Source organism: Apodemus sylvaticus, chromosome 6 (assembly GCF_947179515.1).
Source record: "Apodemus sylvaticus chromosome 6, mApoSyl1.1, whole genome shotgun sequence".
In the NCBI taxonomy this organism is placed as follows: Eukaryota; Metazoa; Chordata; class Mammalia; order Rodentia; family Muridae; genus Apodemus; species Apodemus sylvaticus.
In genome coordinates this window covers 119233104-119253659 of record NC_067477.1, presented here as the reverse complement: position 1 = coordinate 119253659, position 20556 = coordinate 119233104, and the positions used below count along the sequence as shown (strand labels likewise).

General features: G+C 46.0%; 1 protein-coding gene across 1 annotated transcript in view; it reads left to right on the top strand.

Moving 5' to 3' along the window:
* The first annotated feature begins 4219 nt into the window (after positions 1–4219).
* The window catches only part of LOC127687568 (phospholipase B1, membrane-associated-like), an 81707-nt gene continuing 65370 nt past the window's right edge, over positions 4220–20556 (top strand). The window contains exons 1-6 of the mRNA XM_052186332.1: positions 4220–4275; positions 10139–10185; positions 10690–10733; positions 13531–13621; positions 13923–13974; positions 17140–17226. Coding sequence (XP_052042292.1) covers positions 10160–10185; positions 10690–10733; positions 13531–13621; positions 13923–13974; positions 17140–17226 — 300 coding nt within the window. The 5' untranslated portion in view covers positions 4220–4275; positions 10139–10159. The remainder of the gene's footprint in view (positions 4276–10138; positions 10186–10689; positions 10734–13530; positions 13622–13922; positions 13975–17139; positions 17227–20556) is intronic.

Genomic DNA, 20556 nt, shown 5'->3' with positions numbered 1-20556 from the left:
CTGCCACCATTTGCTAGCTGTGTCACCTTTAATGTAACTTGAACGTTCTGGATCTCACTTTGCTGCATATAAGGTGAGATTGTGATGCTTATCTCATAGACTATCATAAGAATTAAAGAAATTATTTTATGTAAATGCTCTGAATACATAGGAGCTATATGGAAGTGATGGCTACCACTTAACAGTTATATTTGCTATCCTGGCCTGGGAGTAACATAAGATAAAAGGTCTCAACTCTCTGCCCTGTTAACTCTCTCAGCACTGTAGTAACAGTGTCTTTAAAATCATCTCTTCAAGACTGGTCATGGCTCCCCGTTACCCATGGCTTAGCCTGACATTTGTGGCTTTCAAGTCCAGCTCCCTCTAAATCTCTGTTACCCAGTTCTTTTTTGCCCTCCAGTCACAGACCCGGGGTTCCAGCTTTTTCCAGAAGTTTATGCTTGTCCACAGCTCATTGATTTCCTACCATAGGGTTCTTCCTGCTCAGAAAACAGGCTTCTGGGAACTTGGAGAGCCAGTGAGCTCTGGAAATGTCTTATAAGCATTGTTCATGGAAACTGGAAACCTCCAGGGGTAGAAACTGGAAATGCACTGCTTCTCCTTTATGCAACTCTAGATAAATTATTCTCCGGGTCAAAAAGTAAAGCTACAGGAGAAGGTTGGGGTGAGAAATTAGTCTAGCTCTGTCTCTCAGGTCACGTCTGCCGTTCCCAGTGTCTGCTCCTCCTCAGACATACTGTGCACACTGGGCAGAGAGCTGGGAGAAAAAGCATCAGAGGAAGCAGGGCTCTCAATCCAGCATCAAGTATCAAGCTAGAAATGTGCTGTGGAGCTGCTGAGACAGATATCACGATTGTGTTACAATAGGAAAAATACGCAGAGGCCGCCATAGTGGTACATAAACGTTAATCTCAGCATTTCAAGACAGAGGCAGGCAAAACTCTTAGCAGAGTCATAGCTGATTACTCTGTCTCAGTACCCTGCAGAGCATTCTAGTAAGCTGTGTGTCCTCCCTGCTTGGTCCTAGATTTCAAAATAATGGCAGCTATCTGTCCAACTTTAAGATCCTGGGAGATTCTTGGCAAGAAAGCAGTATAGCAATCTGATAATGTGCTTATGCAAGATGTGGGGTAATGGCCTATCTTAGACAATTCTTCTGTACCTTGATCTGGGAATTATTATATCATGGAATGTATTAATGGAAAGTGCTATCCCAAGCTATGATAGCTAGAGAAATGGGTCTGTGCTTCTCTATGATAAAAGGACATTACTAATCTGAGAATGGAGATAATTGGGCTTGAAGGGTGAAGGGTGTAAAGTTTGGGTACAAGTTAAGTTCAACTTTAAAAACCATCTCAGTGGTGTTGGGGGATTTGTCTGTATGGATTAAGTTCAGTACTTAGGGCCTACATAAAAAAGCTGAGAATGGCGGCACACTGGGCGGTAAGCCCAGTGCTGGGAGGCAGAGTTGGGAAGATCCCAGGAGGGCTGCTAGCCAACCAATCTACTGAGATGGATGAGTTCTGGTTTCAGTGAGAGATTCTGTCTCACAAAATAAGGTGGAGAATGATTGGGGAAGACATCATTGGCCAACACACACACACACACACACAAATACACATGTACACGTGTAAAAATTGAACTATTTCTGTTTACTTGCTTGTGTGTTTATTTTTAGGGACCTCCCAAATCCATGGCTCTTCTAGAAAGAACACGTTGGCATGGCAGCCCCAGCAAGTGGTAAGAATTTCACCCTGGTGGAGGGGTGGGGTGGGATGGGGGAGTGAAGGTAGGCTCTCTGCTAGTGAAAAAAAAGTCCAAATTTCTGAGCAAGTTGGTGGCCCCTCATTAAGCCCTTAACAGAATGGGCCAAAGGAGCTGCTCCCCTGGGCCCATCAGGCTGCCTGGCAGAACGTTACCATGGCTCCTGAAATTTGGGGCTCATCATCCTTACAGATGGATGGGTGGTTCCCAGAAGTGCCCTGCCAGCATTATAAACGGGCGTGTTATCACTGTGACCCTTGATGCAGATGTTATAAGTTATCCGAAGGCATCTGGGTGAGGTCTTCCCAGAAGGTCCACGAGATAAGAGATGAGAGTAAGTGCAGTCCATCTCTTACTGTAATCAGAAATCCACGAGAAATTAACTTACGCTTGTGAGAGATACGGTGAGAGCTCCAGGCCCTGCCTGCCTCTCCTGCCAGGATTCCTAGCACTTCCTGTGTCCCGAAACCTGCTGTGTTATTCCCACAAAGAAGCCCCTCTGGATTCCTGTCACCCATGCCCAGAGAGACCAGTGCTGCCCTAAAGACTTGCGTACTGGCCACCATGTCTCCCTTCTGCTCTCAGCAATCCATTTGCCAATCTGGAGGAGACATGGGAGGCTCCTGGGCTCACGTTTTACTCAAATTTGTCGCAGCACGTTGGCACGATGCCTCGTGTGTCAAAATAACAGAGGGATAATAAAAATAAATGAGGCACTGAATTTCTTTTTATATTTAGTCTCAATAAATAGGCCCTTTGATTATTTCTTCTTTTAAGGTTGGAATAAAAAATCCATAACAATTATTAATATGTTGATAATATTACATTAATATGCACACTGCTTGAGCAGAATTGGGAACAGGATTGTTGTGCACTCATGGCTGTCTTCCAGAAGATTCTATCATCCCAAGAGTTCAGTTTTATTTTCCTTCATCATCTGTCTTCCCTCTCCTCTGAACTATTCCAAAATATGCACATACTGCTTGCTGAAATCCTCATTAAGGGACACATGTCCTCAATCTCCAGGGTGGAGGTCGGGGAACCAAGTATGGAAGTTGGGAAAATGTGACTGTGTGCAAATGTTGCTTCTGGATTTTGAGCCTAGGTAGCCATGGGCAAGGTCGGTTCTACACCAATTGTTTTAGCAGGCAATACTTCTATCCATGGAAACTGATGTTTTGTGTGTTTGGTTTCAGTTTCGGACCCTGAAGAATTTTCCATTCCCTTGCAAGCCAAAGAAGTTAGAATTGAGCGTGCTTTCTGAGTCAGGTATGTGGCCTCTGGCCATGGACACAGGAAAGGCTCTGTGGCCAGGAGAGGCTCTGCCTCCACCTCTTGGTCTCTCCTTTCTCTTCGAGGTACTGTCTCAGCGGTTCTCAACCTATGGGCCATGATCGCTTGGAGAAATCTTATATGATACCCTGCACATCAGATATTTGCATCACGATTCATAACAGAAGCAAAATACAGTTGTGAAGTAGCAACGAAGATAATTTTGTGGTCGAGGGTCATCATGACTTGACCTTAAAGGGCCTCAGCATTAGGACACTGAGAACCACTGGTCCCTTTCCTCCTCGATTATTTCAATAGAGGGATGGCAACAACATCACACTTAAGGGTAAAAGATGCATAGGGACAACTTCTAGGACCTTGACTCGAGGTCAAGGTCGAGGGATAAAGTGCCCTGGGTCAGGAGCTGTCACTCATGTGGCTTCTCCAGGCCTGCCATGTAGCCACATTGGCCATTCTAGTCATCCCCACCTATTATGGGTGAGGTTTTTCTAAGACCTGGATGCTATAAACCAGCTTTACATCTTAAGTGGCTGGCTGGGTTTAATGGATATGTACGTACACACACACACACACACACACACACACACACACACACACACACGGGTTTCCACTTAAACTTATTTTAGGAAAACTAGAAAATGGCATCTTCTAGTTTACATTTAAATCCCCTCTTCCCCTTTAACACAGCCAGGAAGTTTGGTTTCTAGGAATACACCCTAATGTGGGTTAAAGAGATGTGGATCATTTGCATATAATTTGCATTTTTGAAGTCACTGACTTTGAGTGCTAATCTCTGGTAATCTTCAAGCTACAGTTAACCATTGGGTACCCAGATGACCTTAATTTTAGTCTCTTGGCTCATCGCTTATTAATGGCAGCTCAGAAATGCAGAGTCACAGGTAAGAGAGGGGTGAGAGTCAAGCGCAGGGCCAGGCAAGAGTCATGGGACATAGGCTTGGAGAGGCCAAGTCCAGGTCATCATTGTGGCCTCCAGAGGGGAGGGAGCCTTGAGCTCCAGGATCCCCAGTAAGTATGGCATCCTGAACTTGCCAGCAGACCTGGCTATGCTGAGGCTGTAGGGTGTGAGTCTTCTCTGTGTGCCTTCCCTGCCTTCCCTGAGGGGGATCTGACCTTGTCCTGTGGACTCTCATCTTCACAGTTCACTCTCTGAGACCGGCAGACATTAAGCTCGTGGCTGCCATCGGCAACCCAGAAACTGTAAGTATTTCATGTGCTTGTCTCAGGAGACCATTTGGCACTGGTGACACCGTGAATAACCTCCTGATGTCTTGGCATAAATGTCCTATTGGAGGCCAGGCCTGGTGGCACAAACTTGTAGTCTAAGCACTTGGGAGGAGGCAACAGAATGATGGGAAGTTCCTGGTCATCTTCATCTACATAAGGATGAGAGGGTTAGCCCGGGCTGTTGGATTCTACCTCCAGTAGTGCTCTGCTTGGGAGAGAGCATTGTCCGAGTCACGGACATGCTAAAATCTTAGAGGACCTTGAAATTTGTTGTTTTCTCCAAGGTACTTTTTATTTATTTATTTTTGGAGCATAGTCCCTTTATATGTCTTATCTCTTAATATTTCCATTATCTCTTTCTGTTTCTCACTCTCTTTCTGCCGTTAGTTACCCTTGGTCCCCTGGGATCCCTTTTGCTTCTTTCATTTCACTTTCTCATTCGTGATTTTCCGTATCTATAGAAGATAAGGGGACCTTGAAGGAGAGAAAGCGCGTGATATTTGTCTTGCTGAGATTGACCTAAGTCACTCAGTAGGATGGCCTTCAATTGCGCAACAGCCTGACTTGATTCTTGGCTGAGAAAACATTCCACAATGTATATATAATCCACATTTTCTTTACCCATTGCTCTGATGTCTGACACCTAGGCTGGTCCCATAATTTAACTGTTATGAATGGTGCTATATAGACATTGATCTGTAATTGATCTTGTAATATGTTCATTGAATCCTTTGAGTACATACTCAGGAGTTGATGTGGCTGAACCATACAGAAGGCTTATCATTAGTTCTCAAGAGATGGCTTAATGGTTAAGAGCACTGACTGCTCTTCTAAAGGTCCTGAGTTCAAATCCCAGCAACCACATGGTGGCTCACAGCTATCTGTAATGAGATCTGACAGCCTCTTCTGGGGTGTCTGATGACAGCTAAAGTATGCTTACATATAATAAACAAATAAATCTAACTATAAAAAGAAATTTCCATACTAAATTTCATAGCCATTGCTCAGAATTTGTAAAGGAATTTTTTAAGCCTTGCATTTATAAGATAAAGCAAATTCCATGTCTGCTTTGTATGTTTTTTTTTTAAATACACCATGGGATTTTAGTCAGACACAAACAAAAAAAAATGTGAAATTTGCAGGAAAGTGGATGGAATTGGAAAATCCTAAATGAGATGACCTGGGGCCTTCAAGACAAATGGTGTGTCTTCTGTCATACGCAGATCCTAGCTTCCATCTGAGTCAACTCAGTAACATAAAGTATGCTCTCACTGTATGGCCAGTCTCCAGAACATCCTCCAGCTTACAAAACAGAAACTCTTCACTCATTAAGTAACAACTCACTTTGTGTTTTCCCAGCCCATTTCCACTTTTGGTTTCTGTGAGTTTAACTAAAGACTTCATATCCTTGAAATCATGTAGTATCTGTCGTTATGTAAATAGCTTATTTTGTTCAACATAATTTCCTCCTGTGCCAGATGCTTCCTTTTTATGGGTGACTAATATTCCACTGTACACATGGACATACCATACTTAGTTTATCTGTTCACACATGGACATGAGGTTGTGCTACCTTTTGGCCATTGTCAATCCTGTGAAAAACACTAAGTGCAAATAATCATCTCGAGATCCTACTTCCATTCTTTTGGAAAGACACCTTGAAATATAATTCCATGATAATTATACTTTTAATCTTTTTTAAGGAAGTTGAAAGTGATGATGCATACTTGTGATCCTAATTTAGGAAGCTGAGGCAGGATCAAAGCAGATTTGAGGCTAGCCTGGGCTAGATAACAAGTTCCAGGGCAGGCTGAGATATATAGTGCTATTTGGTCTAAAGAACATTTTCCTTTTAAGGATATGTTGCATTGGTTTTCATAGAGGCTACACAATTCACATTCCCATCAGCAATGCACAAAGTTCCTGTTTCTCCAAATTCTCTTCTAGTTTGGGTGGTGGATCTAGGCGTTGACAGCTGAGCCACCTCTCCACCCCCCCACAGTTTCATCACTTATTTTCTTGTTTTTGTTTGATGGTGCTGTTTGGGTTTTTAAAATATTTATTTTTTAGACTTTATGTGTTTATGTCTGAGTGTATATAGCTACCATGTAAATGGCTTCCAAACCAGAAGACGAAAATCAGATCCTTTGGAGCTGGAGTTAAAGGCGGTTGTGAGCCAGCCAGTTGTGGGTGCTGGGAACCCAACACAGGCCCTTTCTGGAAGAGCAGTCAGTGTTCTTAACCATTGAGCCATCTCTCCAGTCCCATGTTTGCTCGCCGTTTAGCAGGCATGAGGCAACATCTCATTGTGGTTCTGGCTTTAATGTTTCTAAGGATTAGTAGTGGTAGGTACTGTCTTAGTTAGGTTTTTACTGCTGTGAGCAGACACCATGACCAAGGCAAGTCTTATAAAGGACATTTATTTGGAGCTGGCATACAAGTTCAGAGGTTCAGTCCACTATCATCAAGGCAGGAAGCAGCAGCATCTAGGCAGACATAGAGCTGGAGAAGCTGAGAGTTCCACCTCTTGATCTGAAGGCAGCTAGGAGACATGCAAGGCAGCTAGAATGAGGGTTTTAAAGCCCACACCCACATTGACACACTTACTCCAACAAGACCACACCTTATAGTAGTGCCACTCTCTGGGCTGAGCATATACAAACCATCAAGGGTACCTTCTGCTTGCCTTTTGTTTATAACTTTACCTGGCATGTCTTATATGACCTCGCAAAGGGGGCAAGAAGAGGGTAAACAGAGAAATCCAGATGGCACAGGACAATGCCACAAGCTCTTATCAGTCCTTCTGCCCTCGTGCCACCTACCCTGGAGTTAGCAAGAAGCAGAATCCTGTGACCTTCAAGTCCTCGTGACCCTGGCTGAGCAGAGGACTTGTCAGGAGTTGCCCTTTGTCTCAGAGCTCTCCTGGGCCTCTTACACCTGAGTCAGGAAGCTCTCCCCCTCTCGCCAGGCTCTTCCTCCTCCATCCCAGCCTGCACTCCCTCACTGACACCCCTGCCTCTAGGCCTGGCTCACCCCCACTCAGCTATGGCAGACCAGGGCCACCCAGAGCTCCCGAGAGTCCCAAGTCTCTGTGCCCACTCCTCTCGAATAACTGGCCTCTCTGAAACTTATCCTGCCATACTTATGAACACCGCCTGAGCTTGGACAGTGTGTGAGAGCTGCCAGATCCAGAACCTTCTCTAGTCATAGTCACAGTCTAGCAGCTCTGAATGACATGAACTGGGGAAATGACTGAGGGCACAGAAGGGGTGGAGATGCAGTGGAGATGCAGGCTTAGTCAGGGAATAGCCTCGGAACCCTGGCATCTGGCCAACAGAGCTTTCCCTTGAGTCTGGGTTGATGGGGGAGGGGAGGCTTACCACAGGAACCATGTCAAGGCGGGGAATGGGAAACGGAGAGCAGAGATCTCCTGTGCCAGATGACAGCTGGCCTCTGCTAAGCCTGTGCTGAACACACTGAAGCCCACCTCCTGGGGGGACTCTCTGGTTCTTCCACTCTGGGCAGCGAAGTCTCCATGGGATCATGTTCTAAATCTAAAGCTCTTGTGGGCTTGGACCTTCCAGCTTCGTTTTGAGATAGAGTTCCCACTCTCGAATGGTGACATTGTCTGCCCTCACTGCCTTCCCCTGTTCCTGGGTAGGAGTCGGGGCCACAGAGACAGAACAAGCTTAGGCCAGGATGGCTCTGCTACTCCACAGCCAGACCCCTCTGCTTTCAGGATGAGTCTTGAAGGCCCCGCTCCTTGTAGGCCTCCCTTCTCTGCCTGAGAGCCCAATGTGTACTCAGCTTGGTTGTGCAACAAGAAAATACACACACACACACACAACACACACACACACACACATACCAAATACACATTGCACACACATACACACCATACACCACACACCACATACACACACACACACCACACCACACTCACCACACACACATACCATACCCCACACACACCACACACACACCACACACACACCACACACACATACCACACCACACACACACCACACATACACCACACACCACACCACACCACACACACAACATACACATACCACACACACATACCACATACACATCAAACACACACAACATACACATACCACACACATACCACATACACATCACACACACACACACACCCCACACAAATAACAGGAGACTGAATATTTAGAGTCTTTAAGGTTGACATTTTTTATTTGAGTTTCTGGAGTCTCTGAAATGAAATCACATTTGCTTATTTGGGATTCTCTAAAACTAGTTAGTTGTTTTAAGATTTGCATTCTCTTTCAAACATTTTAAAATAAGTTATGCAAATATTTACAAAATTTATTTTCAATAGCCTCTGCAATTACATATTCCATACAAGAAAACTCCAGATGTGCAGGGTGAAAAAGAATTAAAAATATCCATTCACATCTTGTGCCATGAGAAAGAACACTGGCCATTCTTATGGTTTCCGAGACCTCCCAGATGAGCTTACCCATCTCCTGGCCTGTTTTCTCTCTTCTTTCCTTCTTCTGTATCTTGACCACCACCTCTCCTTTGGGGGCAAGATATGTTGTCCATCAGCCAATTACAGAAGAAACAAATTTGTGGTCCTAAAATACTGTGTGTCTTTAGTTCAATCAGCCACCAACATTGAAACTAGGAGGTTTCAAATATTCGTGTTTCCAGTATCTGAACTATAAGCTCTTGATGCTGTAGGTTCCCTGCCCCTCAGGCAACTATTGCTCCGCTGGCAGGCAGTGTCCCTTTTGGTCTGAAGGAAACTGTCCCAACTTACAGGACTAAAGAGGTCCACTCCCCTGACTGCCTAACCCACAGCTCCGTGTCACAATCCCCTGACACACAGTCTAGTGATTTTTGTTCAACTTATTACTTCTCCCTGGAAGATTGATCTTCTAAAGTCCTTCTTACTGACAAATCAGAGACTTGACCCCCAGGGAGGGGAACTTTATGGTCAGCCTATGCTCCCTGGAGAGCTTTAAAATAGTGACCCAGTTCCGTGGGCTGGCCAGGTTGGAGCTGGTGGGTAGGATAGCTGTGCTCGTTAAAGCACCCTGGACTAGGACAGTGAGAACATAACTATCTACGTGTTGCCACTCTACCTGTTACCTTTTAGTTACCAACTAGTTACCTTTTACTTACCTACTAGTCACCTTCTAGTTACCTACTAGTAAACTTGACAGATCTAACCTTACACATCTAAACTTTGTGTGTGTTTGTGTGTTGGAAACTACAAAAATGCCAATAACAACTAATGTTTGTGGGTGCTTTCAATGTCTTGGCCACAGCTCCAGGTCTCCGTGGGATAGGATAAAATTATCTTCCTTTCTGTACCGTGTTTACCAACAAGCAGTAGCCTGTGTTACCCACTATTTTCATCAAGGGGAAGCCAAATTCATTTATGAAGAAAAATACCTATTCAACATTCACCTAGTACTTACCACATGCCAGCCACCGAATGAGAGGTCAAAGAAATGCAGCCAAAGGCAAACAGATGAGAACAGCTGCCTACAATGGCTCTTACATTCTAGTCAAAGAGAGAGCAGTTACCCTTAGATAGAGGGTTTTGCTTTATAAATCAATCTTTGGATTCTGTGTAGAATATAGCGTGACTTACATTACGTTTAAATCTATGCCCTGAGGAAAGCTGTCAGCCACTCTGTTAGGAGACAAGCTGTGGAAGAGCAGAGTGTGCCTTCCTCACCATAAAGTGAGCAAGGTGGACTTGGTCTTCTAAGGACTTGAAGCTTCCCTGTCTCCTGCTGGCTCCCTGGCTGACTTACTCACACCAAGTATCTCTCTCTTCCAGCCTCCAGCCCCGAGCTCTGGCATGGTCAACATGGGGAACCCTCAAAGGTACCCATCCTGATACACAGCTAGCAGAGACACAGCACACAGTCCCTTCTCTAACTCCTTGCTGGATTGATGGGGGGACACCAAGGACCAGAGAGTTCAAAGTCCTTGCCTAAGGGTTTGGGGGACAGCAGTGACCAAAACCACTTTCTGCCTCCCGCATTCTCCCAGAACCCGTGACTCCTGTGGCTCCTCTGGGCGAATGAGAGACAAGAGGGAAAGACCAGAAAAATGGAATTCCTGTGACTGCACAGGGTTTCCTCCCTCTGCTCTTGGGGGACCTTGCAGGGTTTGGGCGAGAGTCATTTTGCGCTGGACTTGGTATCCTCTTCTGCTTTGGGCAGGATTAGAGAGCTTGGGAAGAGGATCCAGAGGGAACTGTTTGTCCTTCACCACCCCCAGAGCAAGGGTAGGCCAACGCTTGTTAGGAAATGGCCTACAAGGGCCACGGGAAGAGCTCCTGTGGACAACAACGTAGCCTGATCCTTGTGTGCTCGCTTCTTACAGCATGGAGAGCAAACCACAGAATGTGTGCATGGGAATCATGACAGGTAAGTCCTGGGTGTACAGCCAGACTCCAAATTGTCCCCACCCCCTGGGACACAGCAGACATTTTGTTAATAAAGAAGATGCACTTTATTGCTTCATTGCATTACTAGTGGTCTGGGAAGAGGGGAAGGCATGCTAGGGAGACAGGTAAGGGAGGCAGGGATAGAAGGTCACGTGTCCTGAATAGAAAGCATGAGAAACGTACGGGGTAAGGGGAACTGGGAGAACTGGAGCAAAGCCTGTGGGTTCCTGTATGACCACCTCAGAGGTGGATCCACGGCACTTCTCTGAGAAAAATGTCCTGGATCCTTCCTCCTGCCCAAGAGGAAGACCCAAGCCCCTAATTTCCCATTTATTTGTAAAACCTTTTTTTTGTTGTTGTTGTTTTTGTTTTTTGTTGTTGTTGGTTTTTTTTTTTCAAGACAGGGTTTCTCTGTGTAGCCCTGGCTGTCCTGGAACTCACTTTGTAGACCAGGCTGGCCTCAAACTCAGAAATCTGCCTGCCTCTGTCTCCCAAGTGCTGGGATTAAAGGCATGTGCCACCCCCCACCCCCCTGGCCTGTAACATAAAACCTTATTCTATAATCTTTCTCTCTCACCATAAAAAACATATTCTGGGCTCTGGGAAGGGAAGTGAAGAAAATGAAAGGAAGCAATAATTGTGATGAATGTGCTGCATTCTCTGCGTACAGATGTGCTCATGAATCCATTCTCTGTGATCTGGGCATCTTGAGTTGGTGCCAGAGGACCTTTGTGACTCTACTAAGCTACCCTAGAACCCTGAACCCCTAATGCTAGTGAGCTAGCCTGGGAGAGTGTCCCATCCACTGCTCATGAGGTGAGCTGGCAGGACTCGGCTGCCACCCTGCCGGGGATGAGCAGGGGCGGCTGGTGCCCTATCAGTTGGGCTTGGACATTGGCACAAAGGGCTTGTGATGCACTCCGGTCTTAGAAAGGACAGAGATGAGGATCCTCTCTCCTTTGCTCATGGTCCAGCACTCCTGTCACCTGAATGGCTGGTGAGGGGCTAGTGTGGTCTCCTAGGCAGAAGTCAGAGTGGTCACTGACTTGGTGGCTGTCACAGCTATGCCGAGGCCTGGACTTATTTCTGTTCAAATAGTAGAAGAAAAGATCTGAGGTGGTCAATGTAGGAATGCCTGAGGATGCTCTTCGGACCTGGAGCCCCAGGACCGCTTTGTTTCTTTGCCTGTTTTTTCATTTGCCTCTATCTCTAGTCCTCAGCCCACCATGTCTAAACACAATCAGGAATCCCAACTGAACAGAGGGCAGCGGAGGTGACAGGGAAGGCAGATCTTGCCCCTGAAGCCCTTGGCATCAGGACTTCTGAAGCTGAGGGTGGGCACCCTGAGTAGGGAGGAATACATAATGGCTGACAGCCCAGGCGAGGTAGGAGTTCTGCAGAGAACTCCTACCTCGTGTGTGTGTATGTGTGTGTGTCTGGGCCCATTCAGTGGATGACTGGCTTGACCAGGTCCAGCTCTCAAATCCTCTGACCAAGTTTTAGAGTACTCTAGTGACTTCCACATCACGCCACACCCTCACCATCTACAAGGTCATTTGCAAACGGAAAAACTGAAAGTTGAAAATAAACAGCCTTTTTCCAAGGTTGTGGATTCAGTGAGTAGCAGAGTCCCTCCCTGGAAACACGGGGCATCTATGCCCTCATGTCTTGCCTTTTGTTCTGCCCCCTACAATCAGAGAACCCCAAGAATAAGCACCCATAGACTTCAAACCCCCAGCAGATGAGACAAATTGACCAAGTTTTGTGAAAAGTTTTAAGGGAAAGTTTGACTACTTTTACTTTGGAAAACAGTTTTCTCAGTGACTTGCTAGCACAACTTAGTATGCATGTGTTCACACTGACCTTTAGCAAGTATCCTCACAGGAAGGATGAAGTACTCCCCACACGCGCATACACACACACACACACACACACACACACACACACACACGCATGCTATTCTTATCACGTCGAACTGAGTCCAAAGCTCTGCATTTCCCACCCACGGGCCTAGGATCCTGCAAGCTTGTCACAGATGAGAAAACCTGGCTCGTGTGGGGGGGGTCAGGATGGCAACCCTGAATCCTGAATCGTAGTTAGGTGACCACCTGTGGTCACGAAGCCAAGCAACCAGTCCCTTGACCACCAGCCCAGCTTCTCCCTGCCTGTTATCGGCAGGTGTATTCCCCCATAGAGAACTCTCCCGAAGCCCTCTGGATCCTGCTTCCATAAACCCTGGGGCTCTTTGAGGATGGGGCAAAAAGAAATGGGAGAAAGAGGCATTTCCCTCTGCAGCCCGCCCTCCCCGCTCTGCCCTGTCCTCTCTGAGGAGCAAGACACGACTTAAACATTCCTGACAGCACTATTTTTAGCAGTCTTCTGGCTGTCAGCTTGGTGACATGTTCTCTGCGTGTTCCCCGGAGCTTTCCCGCCCTGCTGTCACTCACGAGGAGCAAGGGAGACGACGGGAAGGCAGCCCAGAGTTCTGGTTCTAATCCCAGTCGTTTCTGTCAGCTGGGGGACCTGACAGGACTTTCTTGATGTCTCTATCTCAGTCTCCTCGGGAGTAAATGAGAGAATGCCTGGAGAGCAGTTGACCTTGGGCCCAGCCCACCTAGGCAGATGCTCAGTGGCGCTCCCTTCGCTTTCCTGGGTCTGCCTCAGGGGTGACCTGACAGCGTGGTCTGGCGGCTAAGCCTTGCAATGGAGGCAGCAGGGTTGTCGTGTCACCTAGGGAGTCGGTTATCTTTTGAGGTGACCCCTGGTTCTCTCTGAAGCCCTTTCAGATATCATCAGGCATTTCAACCCTTCTGTCCTGATGCCCGTGTGTTCTCCGGGGAAGGGCACTGCAGCCCACACTACTGCCGAGTAAGTTTCCTTCTTCTCCCTCTCTGGGGTTGTGCACTCTTGCTGACCTGTGGGGGCTTGAGGGGACTGGCAACAGTCAGAGAGCTTTGAAACAGAGCTCTTCATTGAGGCAATGCCCAAATACCTACCTCCTGCTGATTTCAGTTGGCTTTAAAGGTTAGGTCAAGTCTGCCCCTCAGAAGCCAGGGCAGTTCAGGGTAGCCTCCGGTTCAGGTACTGGCAGCTGTGCTGGGAGGGTGAGGGCATCACCTTCCTGAACCTTAAGAATGTGACTTTTTTGATTGTGCTTTCCACTCCCCAGAGACTTGTGGATTCAGGCTAAAGAGCTGGTGAGGCAACTGAAGGACACCCCGGTAAGAGGCTTTGGAACTCTGGTGTGGGTGGGCTGTCCAGGTTTGCTGCAAGACAATGACCCCAGGATGCAGAGTGCTGACATCCCTGGTGTACAACTCACATGCCCTGACTTCTGAGGAAACGTCCCCTCCACTGTAATACTCTGAAGGTCACTGTGGAGAAAAGCGTGACTGATTCTATTTAGAATGATTTATTTAGAATGACTTCCTGTGTAGAACTGCAGACGCTCAGCAGATGGACTAAATGACCTTTCACATAGAGAGGTGGTTGGGTTCTAGAGAGAGACTGCTCGCATATGACCTGGACTTTCCGCTTGTCACTGTGTGATGCTGGGTAAGGCACCCAGCCTCCCTTAATCTCAGTTTTGCCATTTAAGCAAAGGAGGAGTATTGAGAGCCTAGTGCATAGAGTTCACAGAGGATTGAATAGTGTATTGAATGTGCCTGGCACAGTTGAAGCTCAATAAAAGTCAGGAGGTATCACTGTCATAGAAGCCATGATTGCTGTCATGAGTGTTTACCACAGTGCTGGGGAAATGGCTCAGTCAGGAGAAAATGCATGTTGCGTAATTCCGAGGACCCATGTTCAATTCCTAGCACCCACATAATAACTAGGCAGGATGGTATGTGCCTGTAGCCCCAACACTGGGGAGGGAGGAGACAGGAGGATCCCTAGGTCACGCTGACCAGCCAGTCTAGCCAAATTTGAGAGCACTGGATGCAGCAATAGACACTGTCTCAGAAAAATAGCGGATGGTTGAAGGACGGACACACACACACACACACACACACACACACACACACAGAGGGAATAAATCACCTAACAAGAAACAACTCAGGGAGGAAAAATTTATTTTGGTTCATGGTATGCAGGTACAGTCCACTGTGGCAGAGAAGGCATGACAGTCGGGACTTGAGACATCTGATTACATTGTGTCTCTCTCTCAGTCAGGAGGCAAAGAGGGGGAATGCTGGAGCCCTCCGGCTTCTCCCCGTCCTCTAATTCAGTCTAAACCCCTAGACTATGAGAGGTGCAAACCATGTTAATGGTGGCTCTTCCCTCCTCGAGCCTTTCTAGAGCTGCCCACACAGACCAGCAGAGAAGTGTATCTCCTAGGTGATTCTAAATCCCGTCAAAGCCAGGGATGGTGACTTACAGCCACAAACCCAGCACTCAGGAGGCTAAGGAGGCACATCCTAGGAAATTTGGTGCCAGCCTGGAGCACAGAGTTAGACTTTGTAATCAAAAAACAAACAAACTAACTAACAAACAAAACAAATCCAGTCTCCCTGGCAATGTAAGTTAGGCTATTATAATGATAATAAGAGTGTAATTGTTCCGTATAATAGCTGGGCAGTCCTGAATCTAACCCTGTAATTTTAAAGATGAAGAAACTAAAATTCCAAGAAGCCATGTCCAAGGTCAAATTCAAACAGTCAGTTAGAGCTAAATCCCAAAGATCAGACTCATAGTGTTTCCTAGCAACAGGATAGTGCCTTGGCAAGCTGTTTGGCAAGCTTTGTTATTTGTGCAGTGTGTTCCCTATAGAAAAATCAGAAAGCAAACGTAATATCAAACCATCCTAAGCCTAATACCAAAAGATAATTACTAGTAATGATTCTGGACATATTCCCTTCCACATTTTTCTAAGTATGTATATCTGTGTAAAATGAGGTGTTACTGGATATACATGCTTTCTGTAATCAACTTTTATCAGTTTTTCTGGTGATGTTAATTATGGTTTCCATGTTCATTTTAACAACCACGTAGTGCTTCACTTACATGAGTGTAGTGTAGCTTACACAGTAACACACTACTTCAGATGTTTGTGCTGGTTGCTGATTCCCGTTCCTACGGACAAGGTGTCATGGTAGCTAAACCTGGTATGGCCCTCCTTTCCTTAAAATATCCTTTGAGAGCCAGGCCTGGTGGTACAGGCTTGTAAACACAGCTACTTGATAGACTGAGGTGGGAGGATCACAAGTTCAAAACCTGTAGGGTTATAGACTGAGTTTAAGGCTAGCCTGGGAAATTTTGTAAAAATTTAAGTTTTAATTTGCCAAAAAAAAAAAAAAAAAAAGAATGTGTGTGTAACTCAGTGGTAGATTACTTACTTAGCATACACAAGACTCTAGATTTAATTTGACATTGCAAAAGAATTTTTTTATCAAGGTATGACCCTTAATACAAGGTACAAATTGCCTTATTTGCTTATTATTTTGCCTATTGTTTTCCCAGACTACCAAGTACTACTTCTGACAAAATAAATAAGATAGACAGAAAAAAGAGAGAGAAAGAAAGAGAGAGAAAGAAAGAAAGAAAGAAAGAGAGAAAGAAAGGAAGAAAGAAAAAAGAGAGAAAGAGAGAAAGAAAGAAAAAAGAAAGAGAGAGAGAAAGAAAAAGAGAAAGAAAGAAAGAAAGAAAAGAAAGAGAAAAAGTAAGTAGAGACAAGAGCACTGACTGCTCTTCCAGAGATCCCAAGTTCAATTCCCAACAACCACATGGTGACACAGAACCATCTGTAATAAGATCTGGTGCCTTCTTGCCTTCTTCTGGTGTGTCTGAAGACAGTGATAGTGCACTCACATACATAAAATAAATAAATAATTCTAACCAAAAAAAAGGAGAGGAGAAAGAAAGAAAGAAAGAAAGAAAGAAAGAAAGAAAGAAAGAAAGAAAGAAAGAAAGAAAGAAAGAAAGAAAGAAGAAAGGAAGGAAAGAAAGAAGAAAGGAAGGGAAGGAAGGAAGGAAGGAAGGGAAGGAAGGAAGGAAGGAAGGAAGGAAGGAAGGAAGGAAGGAAGGAAGGAAGGAAAGGAAGGAAGGAAGGAAGGAAAGGAAGGAAGGAAGGAAAGGAAGGAAGGAAGGAAGGAAGGAAGGAAGGAAAGAAAGAAAGAAAGGAAGGAAGAAAGAAAGGAAGAAAGGAAGAAAGAAAGAAAGAAAAAGAAAGAAAGAAAAGAAAGAAAGAAAAGAAAGAAAGACCATCCAAGCCAGCGGTAACTCATGCCTATAATCCTAGTACTCGGGGCAGAGGCAGAAGGATCAACTGCCCGAGACAAACAAAAACAGCCTTAACAGTGACTTAAGGTAGTTGGGATGTGAGATTGAGAGACATGGACAGACAGACTTCTGGCCCAAGTTCTTATCTCTCTGTTGTTACGCTGCAGCAACTTGACTTTGAGAAGGATTGGAAACTCATCACTGTGTTCTTCAGTAACACAAGCCAGTGCCACCTGTGTCCCTCTACTCAGCAGGTAAGCTGCAGGTGGGGGAGGGGGGCTGAGACTGCTTGTGTGGAGGAGAGGGGCCTAACCCTGTCTGAACACTGCCTACAAGGCTGGGGATATGGCCTCTGTTTCAGGATTAGGATAGATGGATTAGTGAACAGTGGACAGGTACATGGATAGATGGATGGATGGATGGATGGGTGGATGGATGGATGGGTGGGTGGATGGGTGGATGGATGGATGGATGGATGGATGGATGGATGGATGGATGGGTGGATGGGTGGATGGGTGGATGGGTGGATGGATGGGTGGGTGGATGGGTGGATGGATGGATGGATGGATGGATGGATGGATGGATGGATGGATGGGTGGATGGGTGGATGGGTGGATGGGTGGATGGGTGGATGGGTGGATGGGTGGATGGGTGGATGGGTGGGTGGATGGGTGGATGGGTGGATGGGTGGATGGGTGGATGGGTGGGTGGGTGGATGGGTGGATGGATGGATGGATGGATGGATGGATGGGTGGATGGGTGGATGGGTGGATGGGTGGATGGGTGGATGGGTGGATGGATGGATGGGTGGATGGATGGATGGATGGGTAGATGGGTGGATGGATGGATGGGTGGATGGATGGATGGGTGGATGGGTGGATGGGTGGATGGGTGGATGGATGGATGGATGGATGGGTGGGTGGGTGGATGGATAGATGGGTGGATGGGTACATAGATTCTCAAGAAAGCAAATGAAAAATCATGTAGCTGCTTCTTTTCCTCCAGTATTTCAGTATGATAACTTGCACAGGACATAAGACTGACCATCTTAACCATGCTGGTATGATATGATTCAGGTGGGATAAAATGGTGCTGTGAGTGCATGCCCAACGCTGTGCATTCCTAACTGTCGCAAGAATGCTTTTAAATTTTGTATGTTAGATTTGTAAAAGAAAATCTAACATTATATTCATTGCTTGAAGTATGGGTCTTTCGGTATTTTTGCCTTGTTTGGTTGTTTCTACATACCCATGTAAATACATATACATATTATACATATATACAATGTACATGTGTATATTGTACTTTCATCTACCGCCATACACCCATTACCCTCTCTCCCTCCTTTTGACTTTCCCCCTCCTTTCTTACCAAATAGCTTCCCTTCTACTTCCATGCCTTAAAAAAAAAAAATCTAGATTCTACATAGGAGAGGAAATGTATGTTCGTATTTCTGGGTCTGGTTTATTTTGCTTATCTGATGATCTCAAGGTCATCCACTTTCTTACAAATAATTCAGTTTCATCCTTCTTTATGGATGTATGGCACTCCGCGGTGTAGACATGCCACGTTGTCTTCATCCATTCATTTGTGGTGGGCACCCAGGCTGACGGCCGCACGGTGTCATGAGAAGCATGGGTGTGTAGATCGATGCCACTAGGTATCCTGACTTAGGATCCTTTGGGATTCTGAGGAGTACGGTGTCTGGGTCATATGGTAGTTTTGTTTTGTACTTCTTGACAAACCTCTGTACTGACTTTCCAGTAGCTCAGTAATTCACTAATTCACACTGCCACCAGTCCTATGGAAGGAGCCCCTTTCCCCTCACCCCGGCAGCTCTGTTGTTTTTGATGAGTCTTTCTGAGCGGGATGTGATGGGTGTGTGTGATTTTGATTTGTATTCCTGTGTTGACTAATAGCATTGACTACTTTGTCACAGATTTATTTATTTGTACTTCTGTGTTGACTAATAGCATTGACTACTTTGTCACAGATTTATTGGCCATTTATAGGTCTTTCAAGAGCTGTATTCAGGGCACCTGGCTATTTGTTGATTAGACAATCTGTATTTTGGTGTTTAACGTTTTTTAGTCCCTTAAATATTATAAATATTAACCCCCTGGAAAATGAACAGATCCTTTTTCTTACTCGTAGGCCCTGGCTTCACACAGATGTTGCTCAGGAGTTTTTACAGCTAATATGATTCTACTATAGATTTTCATACTGTCTAGTCTCCCATAATGGGAAAAGAAATCAAGGCCTAGGGAAACTGAGTCAATGGTGTTCTGCATCTGAAGAGATCAGCTTACTCCTTAGCTAAGCATTGTTTTGCCCCTCTCAATTCTGCCTTTAGTGAGCAGCGAGTGTCTGGACCAGTGTAGGAAGCATACCTAGCCTCCCCCTAACTGGTGTAGAGCACACACACTCGACACACACCCTAACCCCGAGTCCAGGCGTGGGTGGAAAGGCTGGCGGTCACCAAAGGCAAACAACCCGCGGATCTTATCTTTGAGGCTCCTGGGCTTTTCTGGGGACAAAACATGTGGTTTGATCTAATATACATGTAGATGATTATATCGCAGATTGTGACTTTGGTGCTTATCAAAGACCAGCTCCAATCAGCTGAAAGTGTATGGGAGAGCTGGGGAATATAGGCCGTGGCATACGAATGGCACACACACTCTTCTTCATGAGGCTAAAGTCCAGCTGCCACCAACCTGTCTCTGCCAACTTGCCTGCCGCTCCCTCAGGCCCGTTCTCAGGACCTCTGTCAGGCCATGGCTCAGGCGTGGCTCAGTTTCTTGACGTGCCCCTCCCCTGCCACATCTTGCCTCCTTCCAAATGCTGCTACTTGTACCCATCCCCAGGCCACTATCCCAGCTCCCTTTCCTTTGTGCCATAGGACCCCAGGAGAAGCGGTAAACCCTCCCTTCCCTGGCCAGCTCTCACTGCCCATTGTCCCTGCAGATCTCCTGAGTGAGCTGTGAACAGACTAAGAAGGTTCGCTAGGGCCAAGTGAAATTTACTGCTCTAGCCGGGCGGTGGTGGCGCATGCCCGTAGTCCCAGCACTCTGGGAGGCAGAGGCAGGTAGATTTCTGAGTTCGAGGCCAACCTGGTCTACAGAGTAAGTTCCAGGACAGCCAGGGCTATACAGAGAAACCCTGTCTCGGAAAAACCAAATCCAAAAAAACCAAAAAGAAAGAAAGAAAGAGAGGAAGGAAGGAAGGAAGGAAGGAAGGAAGGAAGGAAGGAAGGAAGGAAGGAAGGAAGGAAGGAAAGAAAGAAAGAAAGAGAGGAAGAAAGAAAGAGAGGAAGGAAGGAAGGAAGGAAAGAAGAAAGAAAGAAAGAAAGAAAGAAAGAAAGAAAGAAAGAAAGAAAGAAAGAAAGAAAGGAAGAAATGTGCATGCTCTGTTTGTTCTCTCTGGGCTCATTATGCATATTAATGTAAACTCATGAATTATGCATCTGTGCACCACCGACATATTCGAGCATGCATTTACACATTGCTGACTCCTCTGTAGCTCCACGCATTACTCTTTAGCTGCTCGCACATTATCCAGCCCGTATGTAAACCTGCCCTCTT